Raw genomic sequence first — 26457 nt, 5'->3', positions numbered from 1 at the left:
TCTCTTATTTATTATCAACTAAAGTATCACCCAAAAGCACAGAAAAATAATTGTAATAAAAGGATGGACTAGAAGTTGAGACTCCATATTGTGGTTTTAGTTTGGATGACAAGAGAGTAACTAAGACTGGAAGCAATGCCGTTCTACCAAGGATGTGATAAATCCCCAGTGAGGCAAAGATGGACAATGATTTATTATGCTGTGCCATGTATAAATTACAAAAAGCAAAAGTTATACATATCCAAAGCAGAGGGAAATACTGTTATAATTTATTCTGGGAGGAGTAAAAACCTTTTGTTACAGTTTYTCTTTATATCCTAATCTCTGACCCAAGTATCGTACTGCAGCTGAAAAAGACTGGAGCAGTTAGGGCATGAGATTTAAAGCATCACGCAAGAAATTGCTCTGTTTGCCAAACACTACTCAGGTGACCAACAGGCAACCCAAGAAAAGGAACGAAAGCAGAATTGTTCAGCTCTGTTGGAAAACGTGGTCTTGAATAACCAGTTTCAATGGCTGTGGCTTCTTTTAAGCCCTTCATCTCCTGTTACAGGGTAGTGAGACATACAGTACAGTTGACTCTAGCTGGAAGCCAGGCATCAGTCTACATTATTCACTATTCTCAGCAAGGTAATCTCAACTTTATTATTTTTTACTTCTCCTTACTTGCCAGCTTCCTCAGAAGAACAAGGATCAGAGCAAGTGCTGCTAGAAGACATCATCAGCAAGAGAAAACTAATAGGGAATCTGGCTGGACTATTACATTTGGGCCCTAGGGAGCACAGAGCACCAAGACTAGGAAAGTACAAGAACCCCAGCAACATAGTAAAGAGGAAGATGGCAGAGAAGAGTCATCAGCAAGAAGTGTCTGGAGAAACTCTGTTAGATTTGGGTGAAGATGCCACTGAAAAGTGTGAAGAAAAGATTCTTGGAACAGGATAAGGATTAAAAGACAAGGTAAAGGTAGGTCTCCAAAGCAAGAATAAGAATATCCAAGTCAACAGGAAAAAATTCCAGGAAACTGGAGACCTGTGATGAGAGCTGCACTGAGAACTCACACATAAAGCGGCATCCACACTGTGGTTTCAGTGGAATAGACTGGYCATTTCAAGGAAGGCATGAATAACTGTACTCTTTCTGAGGAAAAAGTAAAAGCCCATTGTGGCTCAATTCTATTATATCCAGTCTTCTAAAATAGCCTGCTGTGTGCCCATCAGTTGTCTTTTGCTTATTATACCAGAATACTGCTAAGAGAATCCCAAAAAACTAGAGACTACACTAGCTCACAGTCTCCACAGTGTATCACATACCACTGCGTTTGATTTTATAATGCTGAAGATTTTCTTCATAGCTTTGTGCTGAACCCTATTTAGAGATGATCTCATATGCTTTCATTCTGATACGCTGACATTCAACAGGCGTGCTTGATTGCATCACTGCCTTTGACAATCATACCTCATTTTTATATCTTTTTATATCTTTGCTACTACACCCTGTCTGAATTCAGGGCCACCAATTTGGAAAATGAAATAACCACTCATAGAAGATCAACACTTGACTTCAGATGCTAATGCAGTGAAAAGTTTAAACTACAGCCACCATAACTATGCAAGCAACACCTGTTTGGCAAGCAGGTTCTTCTGTGAGTTAGTGCAGGTGTAAAGATTTTATTACTTATGATCACACCTGTTGGTAGATATGTGCCAAAATCAGAAATAGCTAGCTGGAGGAAGAAAAATAAGAATTAATGGGGCATATTCTGCAYTCAGAGCAGTATAAATCCAAAGCAACTTCACGAAGCTCATCTGAATTATTTCAAATTCACATTGCTACAAATGAGTGCAGATCCTGGCTAAGTACAACAGAGTACAGCTCAAAAATCTTCACAAAATCCTTACAGAAAGTTATTACTTTCTAGAAAATTGGGCCTTGTATTTTGAATATAGTACATATATAAGTGCATGAAGTGCACACAAGAGGCACAAGCAATTGTGCAGATACCCTCGCATGTAAGAGATGGGAGTAAGTGTAGTTGGATTTATGTTATGCTTTCATACCCAGGACTGAAGTGTTGCAAGGCTTACCCCATCAGCTTCTAAGGTGACTCATAACATTCAAATCTTACACACACACATGTAAAATATCAGAACCTATCCCCAAAGATTCAGCTAAGTTCAGAGATCAGCAGGTTTTTCTTATGTTCTTTATGCACTTTATGCACTAATCCTGGCGGCCCTCCCAAGTACCTCTTAATTTTTAATATGATGACTATATTCTTGAGGTAAAGGCAATGGCTGGGATAAAACTGAACCTGTTTACTTCAGCTGAAATGCTTCCACATGCATTAATTAAGGTTTAATTAGCATATATTAAGATCCCTTTGCACTGCTGGAATCATGTAAAGACACTATTAATAGAGGAGTCCCGTGTCTTCCAGGACAGGAGCTCCAAAAGCAAAGTTGTTGAGATGTAAAATTAGGAACAGCTCACAACAAAACTCATCTSCTAGGAGGGCCAAATGTCAAAGCAAACTGCATAGCAGCACTCATTCCAGACAATCTGCAAAATATGCTGGCAGTGCTTCTTCACTGTAAAAGACAACGTACTTACGTTGGCTCTTCTGAGACTGTTCTGGTCTCTTCCATTTCTTGTGCCTGTTTAAACCATGGTAATTTTGCTTCAACAGGATTCTTTTCTAGTGGGGGGGGGGAAGCATTAAAAAAATAAGTATAAGTAGTTCCTTTAAATTCAAAGCAATACATAAACGTTTGCATTATTCTCACTAGCACTTCACWCTTTACACTGCCTATTGACTTATTGCTCCTGAGTAAAGATACACTGGATAGTAAAATATCATTTATTAGGAAATTTCTTCATGACGCTGCAGTTCAGTCCTGATACTACTTTTTTGTGAGAGAGTACCAGTAATCCAATTACTGTTCCCATTTAATATTTAACCTCTCTCCTACATCTTCCCAAATGTGTTCAGTTTGTATTAGACTATAATGTATGTATCAGTGTAAAGGATTATTGTCTCATCTTAAGTTTATAGTGGGAAAGGAAGCCAGAAGATAACAAACATACTTTATTCTCCAGATGGACTGGCTTCATTAGAAAATTTTGATGTCAAACATTATTTTTACTAACTAGTAGTAGCCAGCCACCTTTCCCACAACTGGAATCCAATTTAAAAAGAGAAAAACAGTCTGCTAGGCTTCTTTTATCTGTCTCTACATCCCAAATTTGTATCATGACTTTTCTTGGAGTTGTTTAAGCTAGTTGAGCATCTGTGCCTCCAAACCTAAGCAAAACCCCAGAAGGTCATTAAAATTTATACTGGATGGTTTAAATAATGGCATAGTATTTAACCCCGAATAGTTTTGTGCTTGAAGAACTCTCTAAATTCTGAACTTCCTAAAGTCTGAAAACATCCTGAAGAAAAACATGAGGTTGTCTACACATACTTTTCACTTTTTCTACGTAAATCTTTATGGCGAGTTGTGAAGGTCTGAAATATAGTCTTTCAAACAAAAACTGAAAAACAAGAGTAGAACCTACCCAAATTTTCCAGGCCCAGAGGGAGAGAAATGAACAATGTATAAGAATGGAACAGGACACACTACATTCCTAATTTATCCTTCTTTTTTCCTTTCACCTTTCCATGTACATTTTTACATCTTACAAATTATTTTAAAGAATATTTGTCAATTTACATCATTTAAGCGTTACAGACTTTTTAAGTACACAAAAGTGGAGAAAAGAGGGAAACGAGTTTGGCTATAGCTTAATGAATTGATGGAGTCCACTGAGAATCTTGACACATTTACTGAGATGCAAAAATGGACAAGATCCCAGGCAATACACACACGGTGTTGTCCCCAATTCCATGTTATTGAACAGCTCCTCCTCCCCACCTTGAACTCATAACTTCTGGTTTTCCCAGTTCGACTAAGTTGTATAGATTTAGTTAGCATGTTCACCGCATGCTGTCATAGCCATGTTATCAGCAAAGAATATCAGCAGGACACTTTCTCTAGCACCAAAAATTAAAATACTTGCTTTTGCCAAGACTGGAATAAGTGCTTGTAAATTCTAGCTTCTGGTATTTCTGAAAAAGGTTACCGGGGACTTTTAATTCTGTTAACAAAAATGTAAAACAATAACAGACTCAGACTCAATTTCAGTTACCTCTTGGCTTGTAACATGGTACTGGCACAATGCACTCTTCTTTTATGTGTAGTTTAAGCTGCGGATTGCAGCCACCAACATGTTGTCCGCGGTGGTCAATACACAGCACTACGCGGTAACGTAAGCCTCGGCCACAGGTCACCGTGCACTACAGGAGACAACACAACCATCTCACTCTGTTCCCTTTTTATTATATTTGCAAATATTTCTAAATAGTAAGTTAGAAGTAGAACTATGTTCACTAAACTCTCTTCACTGACTTACGTAGGCTTTGACTCAAGTCCCTAAGTAAAACTTCAATTACTCAATCAGGTATCAGATAAACATGAATTGAATATAACCTTGCATTGCTAGGTGAATTAAAAAAAAAAAAAAAAAAAGCTGATGCTGGAAAACATGTCTAAATTTGGGGAAGTAAAGTGATTTTGAGAGTTCAGTAAAGTTTATCTGATTGGCTACAGTTGGAAACCAAGGTGGCTGTCTATTGAAAATACGCTCTCTCACACAGCTTTTGGTCATTTTCAGCTTCAGCTGGGTCAGACGTGCTGTAAGAATAGTTCCTTCACTATATGTCAGTGATCTCATTTGGATGAACTAAGGAATTATAGAAGTGTTGAGCTATCTGACTAGATCAGATAACTGCAGCCAAGATAAATTGGCTCCATATTCTTGTTACTATAATGAAAGGTAAGAAGAATGCTAGAAAATCGCCCTTGCAAACATGTCAGCCCCTAGACAGCCATGCCTTCAGCTATTATGTGAAGAGAAAGATTACATTTATCAAGAAGTGGAAGACAAACAACTTGATTGCAAAGGGGCCTGACCTCTGGTTCTAATTTTTTCTCTCTGTAAAACAGCAATTCAACAGGCATACAGCAATTCAACAGGCGTACATAATTCTATATACATTTTTCTCTACACAGATGACTTTTTCTTTGATTATCAGGCCAAATTACTTATGACAAATTGCTATTAAGTCCTATGAATTGTGCTTGCCATTATTTTTTCCCCAAGAGCCTGCACATGGCAACACAAGGCTAGAGGCTCCCTTTAAGGGGGGGGGGGAAGAGAGAAGAAAGAATAAAGGTCCAAATTACTTTTCAACTTACTTGAGACCATTCCATAGCCACCCATTTAGGACAATCAAACAGATTACAGGTTTGAATGACTTTGGGCTTAGGGGCATACATGCATTTCCACTCTTCCACTTGCAGTATTTCGCCATGTATCGTCTCCTCTACACACACAAAACTTCTCCTCTGAATACCACCTCCGCAGGAAACTGAACATGCAGTCCAAGGGTTATGTTCCCATCTGGAAAAAGAACTCACATTTATTAAAAATAAGGCTCTCTTTTTATTCCACTAACCTCTATTAAAAGTGCCTTTAATGACACCAACTTTGGTGTCATTAAAAACGATTGGCATTTTGTTGCTGGATTATTGCCACACACGGAATATAAATACACTGAATTACAGAACTATTTTGTATTATTCCAGGCTTAAATTCATCCACAAAATGCGAAGACAATAGAGCTACACATTTAAGCAAGTTTCCCAAAACAACTGAAAACCTAATTCTCATACAGACATCTTAAAGACCCTAGATTAAATACATGAAATTTGATTACTGGAATGATTTTACTTGCAAATAGTCTAAATCATCTAAATAGCATGTTTTTCACAGTTAATTTACATGGTTACTTATACTGTTATTACCATTTATAAGAAACTGGGAAGCATATATGCTTGCRATTATATGAGGTCCAAAGACAAGGGCAGATCTGGCTATGCCAGCTGAGGATGTTATTACCTACAGCTGCTCACCACTGTCCACCTAGTGCAGATTACCCTTAAAAAATCTGTCAGTGAAAGTAGTTTTATGAGAACTCTAATACCTGCTTCGGGAAAAACTAGCCACCTCAGTTCAAACCGTCTTCATCCGCAGGGACCCTGAACAGATCCCACTGTGAGAGGTACCACTCTTGGCTGGTCATCTCTGCAGTTCTACAAGAGATTTCCACCCTCACTAACATGTTGTTGAAGTCCACATTTGCACTTCCCAGCTCACTTCCAGCTCACTTCAAGCAAAAAGCAGCTGATCATCCATTTCAGCTCCTTTGGCTGACCTATCTTATTTCTCCTGAAGCAGGGAGATGCACAGATTAAGGAAAATTCACACAGTCCTGTCAAACAGCAGAGCTGTGCGGCAGAAGCCTCCAACAGAGGAATGATAAACCTGGTGGAAGGGAACGTTTTCAGAACGAACATCTACCCATGACCTTACAGCTAACCAAGATGAAGAGTGAAACTGTTGAAACATACAATGTGAGAATTGGGGGAGGAGGGGAGGTCGCATTAGTTTACAAACTTTCATTTATTTCTTCATCTTGCCATAAATGCATAATTAAGCAACCACTTTTCAACAAAGAACTATAATCAGCTACTAAAGAATGACCTCAGTCATGCTGCACTCTTGCCACATTCACAGACTACAAGCATCTATCATAGCATTTGCCTCTAAATTTCATTCTGTCCCATGCAACTTTTCTCACCCTTCACCTAGCTTCCCTTCTTATCCCTTGCTTCCTCTCCACCACTCATCCAAACCATTTCCAGTGCTTGGCTTTGACTGAGTTCTGCAGCATGTCTCATGGCATGTCAGTGTCCTGTTGGTTTAAAACTGATTCATATTACAACTGCAGTGGCTCCAAAAAGATCACGAAAAARAAATAYCAGCTATGATTGGTGGACTCAGCAAGTACTACAATATTTCACCAAAATCAGTTCATCCAGGGTAACCTAGATATCATAAGGGAAGCCATAATCTCTGATTAGATGAAGCAGAGGCCTATAAATCAAAAGATAAAATTAAGTAATTACTACCCACTTTCTACGATCTAGTAGATAAGTCAAGTACACTTCCTGTTTTCAGCAATTCATTAAACTGTCTACAAAAACATATTAATCGTGTTTAAGCTCAATAGAGGAGAGAATGAGTCTGAAACACAGCAAGCCATGGAACATTAATTATATATACTCAAAAGTAGACAGAATATAGCTAGCTGACTAAATGTTGATATCTTATCACCAGTGAAAAACACACTCAGAGAGCCAAAGCTACTCTTTTTTCCCTTTGAGTGAACGAATGGCTAGTGTTAATTCATTTTCTCTTAAAAAAAATATCAGGAACTAAAGAGCAATTAAGTTTTCAATGAATTAGCAGCTCATGGATTTATATATAAGGCTCACTGTGCTGTATGTAATACTAGCCTCACAAGTGTTTATGGCATAAAGTTTTATGGTTGTTTTTCTTTATCTCATCAGTTTCAAACATACTCCAGATCCCATACTCCCATAAGCATTTTCAAAATGGAGTGAGGTCCATGGCTACTGCGGAAAGGGGGGTCTTGGGCAAGCAGTCAAGAAGATACTTTCCAGAACCCGCAGCTGTCCAGGGATTCTCAACAGTCCAACAAGTCTGAAATAAATGGAGGTATTCCAAAAGCTTTAAAAGAAAATTTTCATCCTGGGAAATTTTTATATTTATTTCAAAAGAATTCTCCATCTGTAAAAATATTTCAGTGGGGCATTTACAACTCTAGCCACAGGAGAATTCTTTCAAGATTTTGTGGTGTGCACCATGACTTTCCCACAACTTCCTCATGTGAATGGGAAAGTAGTGGCAAATGCCGCAGGACTGCAAAGCAGTCCAGTACAKGGCCCTTGAGTTACACGGGCGCTGTGATAAATGACTGCTGGTCAAGGTGATAGAGCATGTACAGCTTTGCTAAAGTGTATCTCCAACTCTTTGCTTTCTGCCTGCTTTGCAAGAGCAGTCTTGGGCTAGCATGTGAGCAGGTAAGAAAAGAAAAAGCTGAAAGAAAAGGGGAACAGCCTCAGCAGACCTGATGCAGACCAATGCATTGCAATTACTTTAAAGGCAACAGCACAGAGAAAACCTACTCTGCTACACTGAAGAAAGACTTGGATCCTGGCTGGACCAGATTGACCTCATGATGCAAGTACAAACTGATTGTTCCAGCTGCTGTCTTCCCTCAGGTATTCCAGTCGGAAAAGATGCTTATACTGCCCTGTTGTGTTTCTTTTAGTGTGAAAGGACTCAGYTTGTCCTATTTTTTTCTCCCTTTCCTACCTGACAGTACCAACACTGAGCCCTTCTCAGCCCTCTTACAGTCCAGGAAGACCATGGTACCTTCCAACAGTGCACACAGAGGTGTCGGAATGAGCTGGGCCTTTGTCTGCAGTTGCTAACGTTTGAAATATGAGAACCTGCCCACAGCTTTATCACAGACACAATCTATCTAACCACAGTGTCATGCAAACATGCTCAGCACAGTAAAGCACAGGAGGGAGATTAAATTTCTCTTCTAACTAGTCTCCAAGCTCTGAGCGATTCAGAAGATGAAATACTGGTGTAAATAAATTGTGCTTAGTTCCAGAACAGATCTGAAGCACAAGGGAACTGACAGTAGAATTGGCAGAAGAAACCAAAGAGAGAAAAAGAATAATTATGAAACATTACAGTATAAGGCCACAGAGGGAAAAAAATCTCAATCTATGTATGAAAGCCAAAGTATATCACAGGGCAGCAGATCCGTAAGAAGCATAAATTGTTACAGAGATAACTCTGACCATGTACATCAGCTGTTATCAGTAGCTCCATTGAGCCATGCAAGTTTGATTTCATTCTTATTATACCATATATTTTCTTCTTTAGAAAAATATACATTATTCATGATACAATACTGCAGAGCTTCAGCTGGGAGAAATATACATTTGTCTCCATCAGCTAGAACTCTTGACATTAACAGTAGATCTGAACCAATGCTTTTAAAATCCTAACATCCTTCACAAAATATTTAAACCTTCCAGAGAAGGTTTACATTCCTCTGATTGACAAAGGTTAAAGGAAAAAAAAAAAGTAGGAATTTGTGCTCTGATGACTTAATTGTAGGCAATACATATTCAGATAATTCAGTATCTTTACAGTGCTGAGTCAGCTTTGGTGTAATACGTAGACTATTGGTCTAAATAATGAAAGAACAGAAGAATAGTATCTTTTAAGGGAATAAGAATTTCTAGAGAGCCATGTAACATAAGGCTGCAACACTGGGAGGACTGTTTGTATAAATGGATATATTCACTGCATACATTTTCAAACTAAAAATCTTTAAAAGAATTCATATATGCTTTTAAAGGGAGATGTTGAAAGGCTCTTCAACAGTATAGCAGAAGGCTTAGGGGAATAACACTTTTCTGAAGTTTTTCACGTCTGTATTTTCAAGAACAATGTGTTAACTTCTTACTAAGCTAATCATTGAAAGCACACTGAAATCAGCCACAAGTATTAAAAATGTTTATAGAATTGTTTTAGAAACTTGCTTTCTTGTACAGCAAAATCAGAAGATGATGTTCCATGACCTTTGCACTCAAATACCGTATCTGCAGTGAAAATCATGCTAATACTGACACACATGCTATCCTGATGATACATACCGAGGAAGTGGCTGGAAGTGATCATAGGGCATGATTTCTTTAAATCCATCACTGTCAACAAAATAAATATCACATCGTTATTTCTCATATCCAAGATGTACAGTAGATAAACACTTTTACTTGCTCATGATTAAAGCAAGCAATTACAAGACATTCCTGTCTCTAAGAGAGACATGGAGCTACTCGAGAGAGTCCAGCGTAGGGCTACTAAGATGATCAGAGGGCTGGAGCACCTGCCCCATGAGGAACGGCTGCGAGAGCTGGGCCTCTTCAGCCTGGGGAAAARAAGCCTGAGGGGGGATCTCATCAACGTGTACAAGTACCTGAAGGGAGGGTGTCAAGGGGACGGGGACAAACTGTTTCCAGTTGCATGCAACAAGACTAGAGGCAACGGGCACAAACTGAACCACAGGAAGTTCCGCCTGAATTTGAGGAGGAATTTCTCCACTGTGCRAGTGACGGAGCACTGGCACAGGTTGCCCAGAGAGGTTGTGGAGTCTCCTTCTCTGGAGATCTTCAGAACCCACCTGGATGCAACGCTGTCTAACATGCTCTAGGTGACCCTGCTGAGCAGGGGGGTTGGACTAGATGATCTCCAGAGGTCCCTTCCAACCTTACCAATTCTGTGATTTTGTGAAAACCATGACTTATACTCCCAACTTTTCTGAAGGGACAGAGATACATTCACACTACAATTTCCCCACTTACTTGCACTAAAACCAAGAAATGAACAACCTTTTAGCAAAGAACTTTATCATCTATGATCCTTTAGGCCTGTGTAACATTGCTAACAAGAAAATAGTTACACACATATATCTGTAATATACTTTTTTGTGGAAGATGAATGGCAACGAAATAAATGCAACAGGGGATTAATTCTAATAGGCCCTGGATGGTGCCTAGGACCTTTCTAGGGCTTTTTTCATCAACTGCACAGCACAAAGCAGGCATGTAGTTTTAGTTCAAGGGCTAAGAAATATGATCTTATATCTAGGAGTATTTTCACTTTTTCTGACTGTATAGGCTAAAGATGCAAGAAAGAAAGCTAATTATACCTTTTCTATATTTAATTTTCCCATTCTAGCTCTGTAACATTTGGCACCTATTGCTATGAAGCTTTACTGAATTCTTACTGCTCCATATAGCGATCAACTGTCCAGGAAAAAACTTGAGAGTCTGCACATCTATAACTGTTAGAGGTCACTATCAACGATTATGTTCAACAGGAATGAAAGGAAATGGACAGTTTAGCTATAGGAAATGAAATCCATTGAGAGGGTTTCCTTTTCTTCTTGCCTATAACTCTAGCTCAGCCAGCTGGCATATTAATGTGAGGTTCTGGGACTTGATACTGTGATGTTATTTTAAGATACTTTAGCACAGCCAGGAAACCTCACCAGACAATCCAAAAGTCAGTTTGAAATACCATAGTGCAATTCAATACAATTTATGTATACTATAGCCTTTATAATTTGGCAATAATATTCTGTGGTATTTGTACCACAAGTATATTTACTTAGAACTTTTTTTATCTTGTAACATAAAAAAAAACCCTAAAAACAAAACCCCTCCTAAACTTTAATTATTAAAGTGACAAATTCATAGTGTGAATGAAGAATGAGATTTTTATGGTAGGCAGATGAATAAACCGGATAAACCATGTGCAAAAACTATGTTGAGTGAGAAAAGGAGCTACTGTCTGTCTGTAATGAGAAATCCTGAATGGCAGCATCAATAAATCCAAAAGCAGGCAAACAGTCTGTCTTCCTCACACAACCTCTCATCCATGTGCCATACCATTCGACAAAAGACCTAAGGCAGAATTAGCCCTTGAACAAAATGATATTTGCAACATGTCTTTGTAAAATAAAGTCTCCTTCTATTCTACAACATTGAGGAGGTGTCACAAATTCATTAGCAACGGTGCCAGATGTCTGCCTTTAATGCATGCCATAATCAACCAAGATTAAGTAACTCTAAAGATGAAAAGAAACAAAATTAAACAAATATGATTGCTTGTTCCTTAGTAACCGTAGACACTACATACTTAAATATTTGTCATACGAACCTAGAAGGGCAGGGATCCATATTGCATTCTTTTAGCTTCGGCTTTGGTTTCTTATTTTCTGGATAGTAATGACAATAGTGATCAGGAACAACACGCTTCAGACGAATATCCACACATTCAGCAGAATTAAGCTGATAACCTAAAGTACAAACAAAGCAAAATGTGGTAACAGAGGGAGAGAAATGCAAACAGCTTTCTTTTCTCAATAATATGCTGACCATTCAAGCAATTTCCAGTGTTACTTTTGCTTTTAAACAAGGAAATACTGTATAGAAAAATATAGGACCTGATCTTCATTTAAGGCAATTCAGGGTAACAACTGGTGTTAAACCGTGCTAATGCTAGATAAGACTCTGACACGTTATCCTGATAATCATAGAATCACAGAATGATTGGGAGGGATCTCTGGAGATCATCTAGTTCAACCCTCAGCATAGCCCATAGGGGGACTGAACCTGTGACCTTGGCATTAGCAGCACCACACTCTAACCAACTGAGCTAAACCTGTCCCCAATACTGTAAGGAGACAAGTAAAAGCACACATATTTTTATGTGATGTAGGTATGCATGCAGTGAAGCAGCTCACTTRTCATGGAGGGGACTCTGCAAGGTCACGGTTGTGTTGCATGTTCCACAATGTACAATATCCCACCACCACCACCTTAAAGCAGGCTTTACGATGGGTGTTAGCAAGAGCTATATTACATGCTCACACATGCTAAAAAAAAAACATTTAAAAAAGAATTGAAGATGAGATCCAAAATCATTGTTAAGTTAGCCTGTAGAAAATGAAGAAATATATTCAAGACCATTCCTAGTTGAAGAGCCAACAAATGAAAACCTAAAGTAACTACTTGGTGGAGAAAAAAAAAAAGAAAATAAGAAAATAATCTGCGTGGAAAGACTGGTTAAGAGAAAGGATCTGAGTTTCATAAACCACTGAAAGGATCTGAGTTTTATAAACCCACTAGCTTGCTTTTTTGGCTAAGAAAAAAACCGCTCATTGAGAAGAGCTGACTTGGACTTAAATTGAGGAGAGAAGGATGTTCTGGTATGTGAGGAAAAAAAAAAAAGGTTGAAACCACAAGAATGAAAATCCAAATGGAGTCAATAAATAACAGTATAAGAGCCAATGTCTACTGAAAATGCTTCAGCATCATATATCAGTGGCTTCACTTATGTGTCTCTTGGCTGATTCAAAGTGTCATCATGCATGAGAGTGATAACCATAAAGGAGAACTGAGCAGTTCCAGTGCTCAAAGCACACATGTGCCACTTCTTGTGAGTACTGAATGGACCTATATAAGATATGCCACTTGCAAACAAGATAAATGCAATTTTTAAACATTCTTGCTCAATCAGGCTCGACTGTTCTTTCTGCGACACACTCCCCCCTCCCATCCATGGAGATTACAGAAGTAAAAGTAGGACTATCCAAATGAGGCATGGCAGCGCATTGATTCCAAGTCTCTGCTATGAGGAACTTTCTTTTAGGGCCAGTGAAACAGGCCAAACAGTCTGGAGACCAAACTCCCTTTAGGATAACAGGCTCAAACCAGGCAGCTGCCACACAGCTTCCCTGCATGCCATTCAGGAATATGCCATTCTTAACACTATTCCTTTCATAGGTAAGCAGAAACTTCATTTCTGTGCTTCTTCAGCTACTGGCCTCTCTCTCAGGATTGCCTTCAAGAGTGTCAAGCTCTGTTAATAAAGATACTAGTTTCATATTGCAGACATGCAGATACAAAGCAAGACGTGAAATCACTTGCTAGTTTCAAAAAGATTGACATGTAGACATAATTTTCAAAACACAGTATTTGTCTCAATAAGGCTGGATTTGACTGAAAAAGCCAAATAATYGTGATGCTTTATACTTCTTCCCTTGTGAGGTAGGTTAAGGAAAACCTCTTATATTCAATGTGATGATCAGAGAATATATATTGCCACTCACATCTCTAATAAGAATCACACTTCAGGGGGCCAAGTATCTTACAAGGTAGTTTCCTATGTGACTGCATATTATACACATATATTATCTGCATTTCAGATTAAAGTGAAGTACAAGTGCCAAAACAGATGGTCTGTCAAAAGATCCTCAGATTTCTTGTGCTTTAAATATCCTTAACTCCTTCTACTCATGTCCCAAGTAACTAATTAAAGCACATTTCTTTCAATTCTCCAGGAAAATCACTACACTAGTATTACTATCTGATCTCCCACTGTGACTTTCAGATGATGGAGGTGATGCTGGCAGAGCTGAAACTGCTATCTGTGATGTGAAAATCTCCCAGCACGAGGCCACGCTTTTTGCTGGACAAACACTGGACTGGGCAGGATGAGCAGTAGCAGAGCTCAGCTGCACTTTTTCTAAGCATGGGATAAACCATAGCACTGAAGCCAAATGCAGAAGCCGCCGCAGGTTAGCTGTGGTGCTGCAATCGGGACTGAGCACCTAGGGTCAGCCAGCCATAAATGTTTGTAGTAGCAGTTCCTTAAATTCAGTGTAGTGGGGAAATAACAGTAAAGGGGGGAGGAAAAATTAACTTAAGCAAGAAACCTCTGCAAAGAGCCACAAATCCGATACCATCCACTTTCCAACTAGCCCCTTTTGATATTCAGCTGTAAACACCYCGGGAGAACTGCTATCACTTACCTCCTCCACATGTCACTGTGCAGGGGAAGAACTCTGTCTGTCTCCACTGATGACTGATGGGTTGATAGAAGAAGAACTGAACCACACTGTCTTTTGTGCCAGAGTACCTGGTCTAAAGAAATTTCCATTACAACACATGCGTATACTGTACTCCATTGTTCATGATATTTCGTAACATAATTCATAGGTAATAACAGTGCAGAAATTAATATGACAACAGGCCTAAGACCTCAAAAAAGACTACAGTCACTAATTAAACATAAGTTTCCAAAAGTCAAATACTTTTTTCAAGATATTCAAGGTGCTAATATGCCTTTCCATCTGATTATCTATCGTTGACTGACAAAGTTCCTAACTGTGAGCTTCTGCTTTACCTCATCATTGGCCAGATTTTGAAAATCTGCTACAGATTTAAATCTAGAGCTGAACTAAGCATATTGATTCACACTCAGACAGGTCTACTCCAAATGTAGTATTAGAGATGCAAAATATTGAATTACTGAGTGCCTATTTCTACAACACGAAGAATAAAGACAAGTGGTGTGGTAACACTGAAACACCTGACATTTTTGATAGAAAACTATGACCACTCTCCCTTGGCACAAACAATGTTYGGTGTGTTTATACACAAAAATATCTGCACATATGACACAAATCATTGGTAAGTGATCTGGGTATTAGAGTAACTAAAAGGACCAGACGTGGTCAGTAGCTGGATTAGGAATGCCTAAAGGAGATGAGAGGGTGCTGCTGGAAGCGATGGTGTGATTCAGTAGGTGGCAGTCTTCCATTGGATTAACATCAATCCRACGCAGAGGGCCACACTGTTCTTCTTTCAGTAACGCTTAAAAATCTCAGCCATTTTTGATCATTAAAGATTCTGTGGTACTGAATCCTGTGTGTTTCCACCACAGCAGAGAGGTTAACCTCACTATATTTTAATTTGATTAGATACATAAATTATCTCTGGAATTTATGTCTAAAGGATTTTACATGCTAATGGACAGCTGCTTACACTATTCCTGGTACTTCCAGTATTTTAGTAGACTTATACATATGCACAGCCCACCTTGATAATGAAATCTGCTCCAAGAGGTCCCTGGATCTTTATGATTTCCCTGTCTGCACTCTTCTGAAATTCAACAGTTGTGTTTTCTATGACAAATGTTCCAGGAGCATTGAAACTGTGCTCTCCCTTGTCTCCTTGTAATGTCTTTGACTCTATAACTAGGGAGAAAACACACAATTTGTAAACTTAAACAGGATATCTTTCTTTTCAAGGAAGTCAGAAAGTAATGTTGCAAACTTTATGTTACAGGAGGTAGCAGTATAGGCACATTAAAAATATACACAAGATATCTATGAGAATACTAGCTGCTTCAGATTACAGGTTGATATACAATTGAATGATGTGTCAGCACAGGAGTATCTGCCTGATCACACTGTTCTTCCATACCAGAAGCACCTCTTACACAGTTTTTCCTAGACCATATGCTATACATAGTCTGTTATCAAGCAATGGATTCAACAGGGCAATTTGAAAATTCACAAAATGGATAGAATCAGTACATAGAAAAATAATCCAGACTTCCATGCAATTCAAGTCTAATAGTTTCAACAGTCTCCAGAGAAGCCTGAACGGTATCAGACTCACTAAATACTCCCCTCAATACCTTTATCACTTCACCCACTGTAGATGTCATTAACCTAATTCTGGGTATTTCCCATGTTAGCAAAAAGTAAGGCCAGAAGGTCTGTAACTGCAACACTCTTTATGGGATTATACTTTCTTGGAGGAGGTGATGATGAAAACCCTTTTTTGTCATTCTGCTTTCCTTGGAAATAGGACAAACAAGTAGATTACAACTTCCAGAAGACAGAATTAGCATTTTACGATTCAGTTACTTCCAGCAAACTGACTRAACTACAGTGGCCAAAGTTAAAGAAAGATAATCACAAGGAAGTTAGGATTTCTGCACTCTGCACAGCACATTGTAYGTGCTCAGCAAGATGCATGACTTGCTCAGGTTACAGTCTGTCACAGCAGTGCAAGTAATAAAGGCATGGACTATATATTGCTATAATTAAGCTGGAAAACTTTTTATTAAAATGATTTTTAGTGAAATTGCTCTTTCCAAACTTCTAGTTTTTTGAGTTTATGGATATAAGGTACGGTTTAGCTAATCTTGCAGGTATAGATAAACTAGGTCAGGCTCCCAAGGCTGACTTTTGGGTCCTGCAACAGTTCTGGTGCTATTCAGCAGGATTTTTCCCAGCTCAGGAAGTTTTGATGCTTGAGTCCTGTTTTATGTCCTTGTTTTGCTRTATTTTCCAATCATCCATTTATCCCACCCTTTCATCACAAATGAGAGGACTATGCTAGTGCAATTCTCTCACGGAAAGATTTTCCTTTGTCACTTCTTCCCTTTTCAGACTGACTTATGAAAACAGGTAAAGAGACATCCTTAAAATTACAAAGGACTCCTTTGATCTGATAAAAAAGATCACAGCACATTGCCCTTCAGCAACGGAATACAACAACAGCTAGTTATAGGAAGGRACAAACTTTCTTCTAGGTAAGACTTATACAGAAAAAAAAAAGAGTAACTGCACTGAATAGCTTTTAGAKCTGGTCTGAGACAGTAGAATTTGCCCTTCTGGAGTCTTGATGAACATATATAAAAAATGTATTAAGTCTTACTTTGAAGTGATTGAAATTCCACATATACTTCAAGAATCAGCATATGTCTTACATGATAAAATTAACTCCACAGTAATACTTAAGWACAGCACATTGCTGACAAGCACATGCAATTCCTTGACCTTTCAAGAAGAATAATTGCACTTCAGATGGCACAGTGAATTCAGTAACTCTCCCAAATCTGGATTAAAATTCTGAATATATTCCAAAGAGAAATGAGTTTGGAGAACTCAACCTAGCTCCTCCTGAGTCCACATACAAAAAAAGAAAGTGATTCCAATGATTCATAGCCATTTTTCAAATTCCTTTCAAGAAAGTCTTGGGAATGCAGCAGGATCTTGAGTAACAAATGAAATATGCTGACAGCACTAYGTAAAGATTGTGGCACAGAAATTGCCTGTAATGTGACTTGGGCCAACACAATTTTACTCATAATTTCATGAATAATGAGTTTGTATAAAATGGCATAAGGCAATGCTGAAGAGTGGAAAGGATACTTTGTAAGACAAGTCTCATTGTGATGATGGGTTAGAAATAACTTAAGTACTTAAAAATGCTGCTAAATTCTAGGAGTTAGCTTATTTCACGAAATAGCACCTAATCCTGTTTCATGGAAGAGGTGCAGGGTTTTCCCATTTACTTCAACAGAACAGGATCAGGTATTTATTTCCTAATCCTATTACTGAAATTAAATCCAGCAGTACTCCCTTGCAAACTCTGCAGGAGCAAGGAAAACTAAAGATATGCTAAATGTCACTTTTAAATATGGGATTGTAAACTATGTTTTTAAAAGGTTAATATAAAAATCTGGCAATTTTGCAGGAAAGGGATTTTGAGGGCCATCTAGCCATGAAAGTGCTGTCACTCATTGCAGTAAATCCAGTATTTTGTTTTACAATAGAGGTTCTGTCTGTATTAGAATCATGTAAGGAGTTACTGTGACTGTGCAACTGTGATTGCCTTCAGGGCATCTTCTCTTGGAGCAGCCAGCCTTCCAGAACCACATTAAGAATTGTCTTTAGTAAGCAAGAAAAAATTTCAACTTTTGTGTGGTAGACAGTTAATGCTAGAGGCATACCTACGGCCTACATAGTGTCACTAAAATGGCTGTCATATCCTAYACAGAGAAATGTCACAACTGTAAAATACAGCCTATTCTTCATCCAGGTTAGCTATTATAACTGGTTAAAATAGCAGAAAAGCCACAGTACCTTGGGTTTTGAACCTTGCGATCTCAGATGAGCTGAAGCCTAACTAAAAGGAGCCTTTTGATGACGCTGAGCTAGAAATATCCTCTTTCTCCAACTCTTTCTCTTACATTTTTTGGTAGTTAAACGACTGAGTTAGCTAATTAAGGTTACATAATTTAGGTTAAGCGCATTTCTTGTTACCTGTACAGAAAACATACTCTGAGAGCTACACTCCAGGAGCATCATTAGTGTTTTCTTCATTAAGATCTTCTAGAATACAAATCCATTCTGGAGCATGTCCAACAAAAAGAGTGATGCCATTCCGAAAGAAAACAACACTTCCTTGAAAGTGTATTCACAGCATTATCCCAGTTTTCTAAATATTAGGCTCCTCACGTGTCCTGAGTACAATAAGGACCTCATACACGGCTAGGAAGAAATTTAAAGGATACATTTCCACAAAACAGTTTAACCTTGGTCATTGTGTAGGAATCTAACAGTAAGTTACACGCACTTTGTTAAAGAAACATACTTAATAAAAAACATCTGGGAATCAAAGTGCCCCAACTACTAAAACATTTCCATTAAGACCAAATAGATACCATTAGGAACATTAGGAACAAATATATCTAAACAAATCACAGAAAAAGCAACAAATACTTAGATGATTACTATATATTTTTGTTTTTCRTTTTCATAAGATTTTTTTTTCCTGAATTGTATTACAAAACAATCTTTTAAATATCCTAAACTCATGATCCTTGGGTTAAGCTGCTGGAAGCCTTGACCCCAGAATCACACTGGTTAAAAGTAAGTATTCGTGCAAGGCGCCTGCTATTCTGTCATTTTATTGCTTGAATAAGATATTTCAAGTACCTCCAAGTCCACATGAAGTCAAGAGGATACTTAGGAATACAGGACCTAGTGGCAAGTAATGCAAACCACTGCAAGTGAAGAATGGCTGTTGCAAACAGATGTTAGATGTTAATTTAGTGACCTGAGCTGCCTCATTTTACAGACTCTATGTTACTTCTCTTAATAAATTTTTTTTTTTCTAAGCAGAAACAAAGAATATTGTCCAGGAACCAACAATATGATAACTCAGAGATGACATATATTCATGTTAAAGCTAAACTAGATCTGAATCCAAAGAATTTATTGATTTGCAAGTTCTAGCTAGACAGACACAGTCTGTATCTCTGGAGGAGGTGTCAGCAAAGCTCAGAAAACTACTCAGATTTTCCCAGAAGTGTGTCACACAGAAATGAAGAGCTATTCCACCGTGCAACAGTTAACCTCAAAGGCAATATATTCCTGATCAGTGTTATCCAGGGCTTGTCATCRCAGGCTTCCAAAACAGAGTGAAGCCAAGCATCCAACATATGTAACATTGTAATATAACTTTATTAATGTGCAGGTAATTTGTTATTTTTCAGGCTAATATCTAACCATCTGGAAGTATCTACAAGTACGCTTCCAACAAGTTCCAGTAAATGTCTATTTGCAAAAATATATATTTAGAATTGTCCCATAGTTAATACTAGAATGTGGAAAGCTCAGTGTATGTAGAGAGTTAGACAACATCAAGTGCTGGACTGTGAACTGCTTATTCTTACCGGGGAGCAGATCCCTAAAGAAACACTTGATTGATTTCAGTGCAGTAACAGGGAGTAAAGATTTCACCAATTGGCTGATCGGAAAGTTTTAGAAAACAATTCACCAAACAAGTATTCCTCCTGCAGGGCCCTGCAATCCTGGAATAAAAATGGGAAGTTTGACTTCAGTTTCCTGATGGTAAGTTAAGGAAAAGAGGAGTCTTTACAACTGCAGCGGTGCAGTCATAGGGACAGGGAATTCCCCAAGGCTGGGAATGGGTACTCACCTAGTTTTGTGCCTAGCTAGGCAACCACTGGTGCCAAACACCTAAAACTATTACCTTGTGTTATTTTCCCTGCCATGATGTAAAATTTGCTTTCTCTACGGAAATTCCTTGCTCAACTGTAGATGGAAGATCCTTTGCAAGAACTTCTCCTCCTTTTAGTGGAAGGTAGGAGTATGGCAGCATAGCACAGGGAACCTTCTGCAGATATCACACCATCTTCATAGGAGCATACAGCTGGAGTGCCCAAGGAACTGGCTCCCAGTGCAAGAAGGGATAAATCATATTGGTACTCAAAAGTTTTCTATGTGGTTTATTTGTAGATAGCACAGGATGGGGGCCCAAAATAAAATATATGTTCTTTTTGAGAAGGAAGCAACACTATTCTCTTCTTAATAATTTGTCAAAAGACAAAGCAGTGTTTAAATGTATAGCTACTTACTGTCAAGTAATGCAAATCTCTGTAAGGGGAGAAGAATTGACAAAAAGGGAAAAAGATTTTCATTTCTTTTTAGTGAAGTTTAACCTCCCTAAGTTCATGAACTCAGTTATCTAGCATAAGCCACTTGTAAAAATATTAGCTTCTGGTTTTCCTGTTTCTTCTGCTGGAGGATTATTTTCAGGGAATTTTCAGTCKCTCTTTTGATTCTAATGCTCTTAAAACAACTGCTAGAAAAGCTGTAATTTAGTCCAAATCAAAATCAAAACCAAAACAGTGAAATATTTTATTCATAACCATTTGTTTTGTTATTTTCCATTGAATCATTCACTAAACTCAAGCACACAACAGTGAACAAGGGACCTATGCGTAAAAACAGCAGCTCAATGGAATGTCCGTGGTCTTTGATGTTCCCTGTCTTAAAGTGTCCACACACAMAAAAAAGTACCCCTTATTCTTACCAGCTATAAAGAAATGGAGTCTCCTAAAACATTAAGCTGCTGACTGTAAAACAAGGTTCAGAGCATTTATTTGTTGCAGTTCTGTTATGTGCTACATCTCCAACCAGATTTCCATTTTTGATTAATCCAGCAGCTGTTTTCCCCTGGAACAAGAGTATATCATAAAGCCCAGGATGAAGCATTAAAAAAGAAGAAAAAAAGAAAAAAAAAAGAAAAAAAATCACAGGATGAAGGGAAAAGAGCCAGATGCTATACGGCGCTCTTTGGGCATTTGCTACTGCTGCTGAAGCAGRAGCACATGAAGAGCATTCACATCTTGGCAACAGGAGGCAGCATAAAACTCTCCAGTAAGTAGTCACTACGCTACCTGTTAGATTCACTTCCTAACAAATCAGAGAGAATGACTATGACAAATGAAGCCTGTAAATACTTCTGAAATTCCTCCTTTARTTATACCAGCGTATTCCCACTGAAATCAGTGAAGCTGCAGATCAAAGATCCCTTAGCACTTTGTGTAAGTGACAAATACCATAGCCAAAAATATACAAACAGGCAGAAAGGAGGACAAGCAAATTGTCCCAAAGTGCATCCCTGAGAATCTGGTTCTTGCAGATCTGCCTATGAAGTGATGTAAATTTGTTTTGAAGGGATTTTTTTCTTTCGTTTTTTTCCCTAACTGCTCTCACGTGTTTTTAACCTTTGTCATTTCAAACATTTAAGGCAACAAACATCCAAATCCTTATAGATTTAGAAACAGATGTGCTGAGATTAAAGGAACATTTCACAATTCTCTTGCAGCTAAAGACCCAGCTAGCAAAGGTAACGCCRAGCTAAAAGCTTCTTCAGGGAGCCACGCTGGGTAGAAAGCCAGGAGCACTCTGTGCTTAGTAAAGAGCTGCTGCTGCTGCATTCCTCAGGAGCTTTCCAGAAATCCCCCAGGAGCCACCAAATCTAGTACTTTTCCTCATATGAAGCTAAAATAACAACTTGCTTCTGTAGAACTAATTTTAAAAGACCAAAACCAGGRTGGAAAACAAGAGTCTTGACCTGAACTAGTCAGGATCACTCCTTCATACATTGCTCACAACAGTTTTACATGAATATTATTTGTCAAGGAAGTTCTGCTTTGCCAGCTGGTGATATCGGTGTTATATCCTGGAGATACCTGTCACTCCGAAGCTGCTCTAAAATAYGTAATTCTTATTCAATTTTTTCTTTGAAATGAAGTGATATTATCTTTAAAACAAATAAAAATATCATGAGCAATCTTGAACTAAAAGATCTATMATTCTCACTGTTTACCCATCTCATAACAGTAAAAGTCCTTTTTTATTTCTGTGATTCAGACTGAGGCCTTCAGCTTCCCTAATAAWTTTTTTTTTWAAAAAAAGTGTTAAATKAATAGTTTATTTCATTGTTTGGTATAGCACTCTCACTTGTCATTGAATTGATAAGTTCTGTATCTAAAATAGGCCTATGGTAAAGAAGTAACATTATACACTACCATCAGCCTCATAGAAAATATTAGGAAACAAATGACTGACAGAATAGCAAGCTATTTTTCATAGATCACATAAAAAAAAAACAATTTATTGCAATGTAATGTATTACATAGGAAGAGGACTTGTGTAGGTTATTTTACTTTTTTACCTTACCTTATTTTACTTAGATAATTTTSACTGTTGCTCAAACAACGCTCCATGACTGTGTTGCTTTACCAGCTGCCAAGTCTAGAGCTTGATTTCCATTAGACTATTCACACGCTCAGCAGTAARTGTGCACTTAAGTGCTTGGCTGAATCAGGGCTAACATGGCCCAGCAGGATCATGCCCACAGGTGTCCACAGTCCACATATTTTTAACTAATCTAAACCAAGTAATTCTCATATAAGAAACYACCAGTTTTTATACAATTTCTTTTTACTAAGTACACTTCCAATGTCCTGTAGGAGAATCTCCAGGCTGGATATTAAAAATGGGAAGAGGAATTGAGGTAATGATCTTACTCATATTCCCCAAGTTGGGATGGGTCAGATACAAGGTTCTGTTTTTATCTTCTGCCTATTAATAAATACATGAAACTGTTCACTCATACCAAGGTGTGCTGGTCCTTTCAGCGTAATTCTCACACTGCGACTCCCATGTGGTACAGCAATCACTGTCTCTTCCCCTAGGAAAATTAAAGAACTGTTTTAGAAGTTATATTGCACCAGGGAATTTACACATCACATAACTAGACTGAAAACTGTCAAATGCGTCTCAAAAATATTTTACAGGTTCCACAATTTTTCTATTAAAAATAATCATATGTTATTTTATTAAGTACAGTATACTGAGTCTGTTTGCCATGCTATGCAGCTATTAAGACCTACATGTGGACTTGTAAATCTTTCTCGTTATTGGAAAATTATCTGCTTTTTTTTAAAAAAAAAAAAAAAAAACCCAACATAGAAATTTCAGTACTGTATTAGGGATATATTTACACTTTGTTGTCCCAGCTTTATTTCCTAATCACTGAACTGATTTAAGGAATCTGCTAAGTAGTACTTCCCCTTACAAAAACCTGCAGCTGCTCAGCCTCATTCTGCCCACACCTCATTTCCTGCTGCAGGTCACAGCCTTAATAAGTGGCAGGGCTTACAGGAAATAAATCATCTACTTAACACTAGCCCTTAACCAATTACAGACCAGTTAAGAGCAAATATATATTTGCTATAACATATATATTATAGCAGTGTCTGCATCTAACTTACCGTATAAGATCATTCCTTCCAGTAAGAGCGCCAAATTAAAACTCACCATAAACCAAACCAGCCCTGAATTGGATGTGTGAATACGAAACGGCTTTTGGCAGCCTGAATGGCCTCTTCCAATATAAACGTAAAACACACTCACTGCAGTGCATTTCACAAAGGATGATAGTCATCATTTTCCATGTCGAAGGTAGGAAATCGATGATTTGCCCAAAGAAACTGCGTTAACAGTCAAATCAATAGACTGGAGCGTTTCATGCTACCAGGAGCAGTGCTCTCAGGAACAGGCAGGCCCGGTGCCCAGGAGGGGTACCCACGCACGGACGAGAGAAGAGTCCCCGCGCAGCCTCCCGCGGCCTCCAGGGCCCAGTTGCAAGCCTGCCCCGGCACCCAGGGCCCTTCGCTGGCGTGCCCTGCTGAGCCGTGAGCCCTTCCCTGCGGGTACTAACATAGTACGTCTTATCAGAGACCTACGAGGAAACACAGCAAGAGCAGGAAACAGGTCCAAATCCGGATTTTGCTACGCCAGCGTATGGAGCAAGGAAGAACATAGACTTCACCTGCGTGCGGGTGAGGGAAAAGGAGAAGTCTGTAGAGCAAGGAAGCCAGGGACTTGCATAGCCTTCAAGATACTTCCAAATTACGCAGTGCGGCMACACCCGACAAACGGAACAGCACTAACAGGGAATAGCTCCTCTCGCTTCTCCAGGAAATCTGTGTCTTGATGGGGAGCCCTCACAAATTCTCAGCAACGTAGCTGAGGCTGAGGAAATCTTTGAAAAGCCAGTAAGGCTTCTAAGTCGACTGAACACTGTCTAACCAACGGCCTTTCTATTGCGAGACCACGGACGCTTCACTTTTTGCCCTGGCAGTGTAAAGGAAAAACGCATCCTGTAGATTAATCACAAAACCACAAGCATTTTAGGAAAAGCACATTGTCGGTTTCTCCCAGCAAGTAACAGCAATTTTGCCAAAAACCTACGGAAACAATGAAATGTGGCAGTCAATTATTTTCATTCTTTCAGATGCCTGCCTTTATGCTAAGGGCCAGTGCAGAGGGATTTCATTCTTGCAAGTTCAGAAAATAATGTTAGCTCAAGGTCAGTGATACATTGCTTCAGAATTACTCATATAATACTTTGAGGAAGAATGTTTGAGTTTAGTTTTTAACTAAAAAATAGTTGAAGAATGTTTCTTTCTACTTTAAACTAGACCCTTTTATAGTAGATGCTAAATTATCAGCTTCTGGTTTACTTCTCCTTAGCTTAAGTATGAAATTCTGCCAAACATTCAAGATACTTCAAGCAAATACTGCAATTATTTTTTTTCTGAAATAAACACCTTCTTATGTTACAGTTTTTATATCGCCAATTTCTAGGAAGGTCATTTAAATATAACAATTTATTTTGGATGTAATAAAATATGATCTTTATTAATTTCATACTTGGGTATTCCACCAGAGTGCAAAATACTACAGTAAGAACAATCATACAGTTAAGGAGCCCTGGAAAAAGCATTAACTACTGAACCACTTAATATCTTCTTGCATCTTGGTTTTTCATCAGGCGAATTGCTAAAGATAGCCAGAATGTAATGGATGTGTGTATCTTTAAAGTAAGGAAATAACTACYGAATTCACATGTGCTCTACAGCATTTGAGCGAAAGCAGGTTTGAGGGGTCCACACGTCCCTGCTCGGTCAGGGATCGCATCCCCTCTCCGTAACAGGCAGCCCCTACAGCACGCAGCCTCCAACAGGAGTCTGATCACGAGCAGTCCTGAACCCGCGCGACCGCTGTTTTGACGCGGATCCAAGGGCACTCGGCACTCGGCAGACGAGGCCCAGGCTCGCAGATGCGCAGAGGCACGCGCAAGGCTGCTCCTTCTGAGAACAACCAGGGTCGCTCCGCCGCGCTTCCTCCACGCCGCGAGGGAGCCCAGCTCGCCTCGGCAGGCCGGCTCCCCTTCCCGGATGCTTCGCATTCCTTCAGCCGTGCTACAGACGTTCCACCCTCACCAAAGCGCTCTCCAATACGGTTCAAAAGTCTCAGGGGGCTGCTAAATTTGCTGTTCTCTGYGGTGGAGAAAATACTACCAGCCAGCATTTTATTTGTTTTAGAGGAGATGAAGCTCACCAGCACAACAACGTTCCACCTTTGCAGGCCCACAGAACGGTGGAGAAGGCTGACAGCAGGAGATACTTGTAACCYGGTGGAGATAATTATCCTAGGACGGTCTTTCCAAAGATGAAGTAAATTACAGGAAGAAAAGATAAAAGTGAGATTCTTGGAATTCTGAATGGAGATGGGGAATTGGAAGAGGCTGGGATAGAGCTGACCTAAGGGATTCCTTCACATGCTCCTTATGACAGCTTTAACTTAATACAAAAAGTGAGTTAGAATTATCCAGGTGTATCTCCAAAACTAAATATTCAAAAGGTCTCTGCTTCTCAGTGGAAACCATATAATTCACAATCTTAGAGGAAAACACCCCTCTGCCAGGCTGTAGTCTTCCCRTCAAATCAACAGAATCTACACTACTGCAAAGACATAAGGGAAGTTTACACCGTGAAATCCATACTTAGAATTTCTAAATATCTTTTTTT

General features: G+C 38.8%; 1 protein-coding gene across 3 annotated transcripts in view; it reads right to left on the bottom strand.

The window, feature by feature from the left end:
- Positions 1-26457, bottom strand: part of ADAMTSL3 (ADAMTS like 3) — a 191514-nt gene that overhangs the window by 48193 nt on the left and 116864 nt on the right. For all 3 annotated transcript variants that reach the window (XM_085303476.1, XM_085303475.1, XM_085303477.1), the window contains 8 exons: positions 23196-23270; positions 15501-15658; positions 14432-14543; positions 11776-11914; positions 9708-9758; positions 5298-5502; positions 4189-4336; positions 2611-2695 (listed from right to left, as the gene is read on the bottom strand). In XM_085303476.1, coding sequence (XP_085159602.1) covers positions 2611-2695; positions 4189-4336; positions 5298-5502; positions 9708-9758; positions 11776-11914; positions 14432-14543; positions 15501-15658; positions 23196-23270 — 973 coding nt within the window. The remainder of the gene's footprint in view (positions 1-2610; positions 2696-4188; positions 4337-5297; positions 5503-9707; positions 9759-11775; positions 11915-14431; positions 14544-15500; positions 15659-23195; positions 23271-26457) is intronic.

This window comes from Rhea americana, unplaced genomic scaffold, assembly GCF_003343005.1.
Source record: "Rhea americana isolate MKP2758 unplaced genomic scaffold, rheAme1 scaffold_2, whole genome shotgun sequence".
NCBI lineage: Eukaryota > Metazoa > Chordata > Aves > Rheiformes > Rheidae > Rhea > Rhea americana.
This window is presented reverse-complemented; position numbering and strand designations above follow the sequence as displayed.